The sequence below is a fragment of the Electrona antarctica genome (assembly GCF_951216825.1).
Source record: "Electrona antarctica genome assembly, chromosome: 20".
Classification (NCBI taxonomy): Eukaryota; Metazoa; Chordata; class Actinopteri; order Myctophiformes; family Myctophidae; genus Electrona; species Electrona antarctica.
The window spans coordinates 38,738,398-38,744,397 of NC_136801.1; the positions used below are offsets into that span (position 1 = coordinate 38,738,398).

The following is a 6,000-nucleotide window of genomic DNA, read 5'->3' on the forward strand; positions in this document are numbered from 1 at the left end:
GTCATTTTGGGGGTCATTGACATGAAAAAGTTTGGGAACCACTGCTCTAGTGAAAAAAAACAAGAAGAAAAGATGGGGACCACCTGGAACCCCCCTCAAGGACCACTGGCGGTCCCCGAACCACAGATTTAGGCAGTGGTGGAAATTAAATGTCATAACATTTCATCATCTTGTGGAGTGGTGGTAAGTTGTAATGATATTCAAAAATGTACTAGTAACGTCATGGATTTCAGACTAATAGTCTGTTACACATCATGACAGCTGCAGAGTAGAAGTACATGCTCTTGCCCTTTAAAACTCATTGAACGCCAAGGACTTAATTAGCCCATTTAGACCCGAGGACGTTTCTTTTTTTTTTTTTTAAAGGCTTCTAAATCCTAACAGTTTTCTGAAAAACCTATTTTTCTATGGCAGTGGTGCTCAAACAATTTCGTGTCAAGGACCCCAAAAATTATATTTGGTCATGGACCCCCATCTGAAAATATGTTATAGCAAAGAAGATTTGAGTTGGCTCCGAAAGAATATATATTCAATTATTTGTGCCACATTTTCACGATTTTTCAAACAATTGCAGATCTACAAGCTTGCAAGGGGCTATTTTTCAATAGCTAAAATAAACATAATGCCTTAAAACACCAAAAGGGGTTCCCGCCCAGAATGGGTTAATGTGTTGTTCCATGAAATCCAGCTAAATCTCATCAAATGGTGGTCCTTGGCTCAATAAATAATGGACCTGTCCTCAATATGAGAAGAGTTGAAAACCACTGATTTGTTGAGTCACACAAACAACACACGCGCGTGCGTGCACGCACACACGCGCGCACGCACGCACGCGCACACACAGACACGTGCACACGCACGCACACACACAGCAGCGCGTGGCATGCTGCAGTGTGGTGTAGATGGAAGGTGGCAGCAGAAGCGTTTGGCCCACTGTCTGCTGCCTACGGCAAGAGTTCCGTTGAGAGGTGATAATTTATGGCTCCCCTACAAAAACACGGCCCGTGCCAGTACCGTGTGTGTGTGTGTGTGTGTGTGTGTGTGTGTGTGTGTGTGTGTGTGTGTGTGTGTGTGTGTGGCTTCGTTGCCAGCATCGCCCTGACAGTCAGCCCACCCCCTCCCCATTTAAGCACCACTCCAATGTGTGCACTCTGCACGCAAACAGTAATTATGACCAAAAAAACAAAAAAAGATTTAGACCAGCTCTAACCAGTTTGTGAGGATACAAAAAAAATTGAACAATTACGTTTTGTGTATTTGCCTCTGGTGAACATAATTACTATTCCGACATCCACTTGGAATTTTTAGCAGAAGACAACAGACCGCTTAAGAGCAAGGATGTCTTTATAGGATTGCATTTGTAAGCATCTTCAAAATGTGCAGCACACAGTCGCACACGCACGCACACAGTCACACAGTCACGCACGCACACAGTCACGCACGCACACGCACACAGTCACGCACACACACCCCTTCAACACAGTGGGCACCACGCTCAAGGACCTCATCTACGACATGACCACCTGCACGCACGCGCACACACACACACACACACACACACACACACAGACACAGACACAGACAGACAGACAGACAGACAGACAGACAGACACACACACACACACACGGCGTGCGGCAGCAGTACCTGATCCCGAGCCGGACGTGGTCATGTCGTAGATGAGGTCCTTGAGCGTGGTGCCCACCGTGATGAAGGGGTGGGGGTGACCGTGATGGTGGTGGTGGTTGTGGGGGTCCTCCTCGTTGGGCACGCGGTGGTGGTGGTGGTGGTGGTGCTGCTGGTGGTGGGCCGCGGCCCCCAGGCGGTGGCTGTGGCACACGTAGAAGGCCAGCACCAGCAGCAGGCAGAGCACGCACACGGGCCCCGCGATCACGGCCGCCAGGGCCACGGGACCCAGCTGGGGGGCCTTCACCGTGGGGACTGTACGGGCGGGAGAGAGAGAGAGGGAGAGAGAGAGAGAGAGGGGGGGGGGGGGGAGGGTTGTCGCATGTTATTACATGATCGTCTAAATCAGGGGTGGAGCGACTTTGAAGATAGAGAGGGCCACCATATGTGACCAAACTTGACACACAAGTAAGTCATTGGATTTGTCTTTTGTTCTAAAAATGTCTGTTTGAAAATGACAGTTTTCTGAAAAAGCTATGTTTCTATGTCAGTGGTTCTTCGATTTTTCAAAAATAGCAGACCTACAACTCGTAGGCCACCGAGTGGCGCGCTACGAGCTTGTAGATCTGCTATTTTTGTCGTTTGAACTTTCATGTCATATGAAAGCAGGGAATCATAGCTTCAAATTGACATATCGGTTGTTCAGTTTGACCCACACCCGTTTTGGAGATATGGCTTATGGAGTAATGTCTTGCAGAGAAACGGTGAGTTGAGAAAACAGGCTTGAAAGGTTCACTTCTGTGGACTCTAGCATTACACCTATAGCTACGGTACACGTTTCCATTTCAGCTGACATTGATTTCACACATGCTCTAGTTAGTATGTGAAGAGTCTGCCTGTGTTATTAACTCAGTTTTGCTCCTCTCCTGTTGGCCTTTCCGCCATGACTGTCTCTGTATCAAAGAGTCACATACGTATGTCCACACTCACTCCAGAGGGCCACTATAGAGTCCACACTCACTCCAGACAGCCACTATAGAGTCCATACTCACTCCAGAGGGCCACTATAGAGTCCATACTCACTCCAGAGGGCCACTATAGAGTCCATACTCACTCCAGAGGGCCACTATAGAGTCCATACTCACTCCAGAGGGCCACTATAGAGTCCATACTCACTCCAGAGGGCCACTATAGAGTCCATACTCACTCCAGAGGGCCACTATAGAGTCCATACTCACTCCAGAGGGCCACTATAGAGTCTACACTCACTCCAGAGGGCCACTATAGAGTCCATACTCACTCCAGAGGGCCACTATAGAGTCCATACTCACTCCAGAGGGCCACTATAGAGTCTACACTCACTCCAGAGGGCCACTATAGAGTCCATACTCACTCCAGAGGGCCACTATAGAGTCCATACTCACTCCAGAGGGCCACTATAGAGTCTACACTCACTCCAGAGGGCCACTATAGAGTCTACACTCACTCCAGAGGGCCACTATAGAGTCTACACTCACTCCAGAGGGCCACTATAGAGTCCACACTCACTCCAGAGGGCCACTATAGAGTCCATACTCACTCCAGAGGGCCACTATAGAGTCCACACTCACTCCAGAGGGCCACTATAGAGTCCATACTCACTCCAGAGGGCCACTATAGAGTCCACACTCACTCCAGAGGGCCACTATAGAGTCCACACTCACTCCAGAGGGCCACTATAGAGTCCACACTCACTCCAGAGGGCCACTATAGAGTCCACACTCACTCCAGAGGGCCACTATAGAGTCCATACTCACTCCAGAGGGCCACTATAGAGTCCATACTCACTCCAGAGGGCCACTATAGAGTCCATACTCACTCCAGAGGGCCACTATAGAGTCCATACTCACTCCAGAGGGCCACTATAGTCCATACTCACTCCAGAGGGCCACTATAGAGTCCATACTCACTCCAGAGGGCCACTATAGTCCATACTCACTCCAGAGGGCCACTATAGAGTCCATACTCACTCCAGAGGGCCACTATAGTCCATACTCACTCCAGAGGGCCACTATAGAGTCCATACTCACTCCAGAGGGCCACTATAGAGTCCATACTCACTCCAGAGGGCCACTATAGAGTCCATACACACTCCAGAGGGCCACTATAGAGTCGAAAAAAGTACAAAGACATGCACATCCAACCCCAACTTGGGCAGGTGCTGAGCGGTGAGTAGTAGTATGCACAGATAAAGAAAATAAGGTACTCGCACACTGTGGGCTCCGATGCTCGTGAAGTGCCTTTATTTGCACAAAAAATTGACTGTGACGTTTCGAGCGTAATGCTCTTCCTCAGACTAGAGATGAACACAGATGAACACATCTTTATACAACCCTCTTGTCAATCATGATCACATGGCTGTGTACAGAATCACGTGATCAAAACAAGTCAGCGATGGTACACAAAGCTGACAAAGAGTAAAGTGACAAATGCATGATAGAAAATAAACAACAAATACATCACAAAATGACACTCCTCATGTTCTTGTACACAATACATCAAGATGAACCAGAAGTTGTTTTACATACATTCATAAATACATTAGTTAAGATTCACCATTATACAAAAAAGGCCATCTGCTTTTGGGGTTAAAATTAGATAGAGAAATATATTCAAAATGTCAAATACCAACACACAGCCATCGAGCTGTTGGGCTGTCATTAAGTGTGTGGCAATAGAGGATCCTCCATTGAACTATATAGTGCAGGGGGGGGGGGGGGGGGGGGAGGAGACAAATCAATGCCCAGATAAAGAACTAGAACTAACATCACAGAGAGTCCACACTCACTCCAGAGGGCCACGATAAGACAAATTCAGAAACGGGTCTCATGGTCGCAGCAAACTTATTTCCTGTAGGCGGAGACGACATATCTGCGGTGTAAACTCGCAGGTCTTCTACTACATTGAATGGTAGAGTGACTGATGTTAGTCTGCTCAAACGTTACTCTTTTACCTGCTTTTTTACTAACACTAACTTTATAAAGATGCCCAGAACATCGGGATGAACCTGTGTAGTTTATGGCTGCTCCAACAGTAGTGCATGGCAACGTTCAACTTTGGAGAAAAACGGAATGTCAAAAAATACAGACCAGAGCCATAGAGTAATGGTTGAGACGAAGCAGTGAAAGGTCCTGAAAGATACATAACGTCAGTCTTACACAATACCCAATCTTTCTGTTGTATGAATGAACACAAGGCTGCTGTACTTTATACCTCATACTTTAAATGCTTAGTATGTAGCGATGCTTAGTATTTAAGAAAATCGCAAAAAATCATATCGTGAACCTAATATTGTCATTCGTATTGTGAGTTGAGTGAATCGTCACATGCCTACGATTATATCATCTGTAATTCCACGTGCTTACTGCACCTCACACTGCTCTTTTTCTTACACAAAGCGTGTATATTGTGTGGTGTCTGATTAATTGATTGATAATTGATTGTTGACTCCATTGAAGGGAGCAACTACCAGCTGTGGGGTGGGGGGGGGACATGCCAACAGTGGGAGGGTTTGTTTAGAGAACTCTTTAATTATGTGGATCATATTATGTGGATAATTTATAGAATATTATGTAACACTTTAAATGTGTATATGAAATGTGATGTCTCTGGACATTGAGGAGCAGCTGGGGTAATCGTGGAATCAATTTAGGGTTGGTGGTATGGTCCGTGGGAGGGGCTTAGCCTATATAAGTAGGGGGACTTCCCACTGCCAGTCAGTCGATGCAGGACTGCAGAGGTGCGAGGACCTAGAGGGCCAACCTGCCCAGTTTACTGTGTAAATAAATACCTTCGTTCTTCAATTTTGGTGGTCTGTGAAAAGGTGAATAAAAACTGTTTTGTTTTCGCTAAAAACGGATTTGCCCACGAGTGTCATTTGGAGTAATAGCCTAGCTGCTTCAGTGCCATTTTTTGGGCACACGCTACACTCACTCAGGACAGAGTGTGACAAAGAGAAAATTATACTAATGATTAATAGCAGCCATTTGATGCTATTTTTAGCCAGACAAATGGGTGGAAAATGGATTATGTACGAGTCACCAAGGTTTTTATACCATAGTGGTCCGTGGGCTCCAATGCCAAATGAAATAATGGATCTCGATAACGAAAAGATATTCAGATTGAATTGCACTAAAGGGACACTAGGCAGCGGATAAAACGGGTGCTATGACAACGGATATTGCATACTAGGTTCCCAACTTGCATCGCTCCCATGTAGGCTGACTTACATAGAAACGACTGACATAGAAACATAGCTTTTTCAGAAAACTGTCAGGATGTAGAAGACATTTTTAGAATCTGATCTCAGGTCAAAATGGGTTAAATAACGTCAAACT

General features: G+C 46.2%; 1 protein-coding gene across 1 annotated transcript in view; it reads right to left on the minus strand.

Annotated features, from left to right (window-relative positions):
- tgfbr1b (transforming growth factor, beta receptor 1 b) overlaps positions 1 to 6,000 on the minus strand; it is a gene marked incomplete at its 5' end in the record, with an annotated part of 46,501 nt that overhangs the window by 35,234 nt on the left and 5,267 nt on the right. Inside the window, one exon of the mRNA XM_079489900.1 lies at positions 1,646 to 1,939. Coding sequence (XP_079346026.1) covers positions 1,646 to 1,939 — 294 coding nt within the window. The remainder of the gene's footprint in view (positions 1 to 1,645; positions 1,940 to 6,000) is intronic.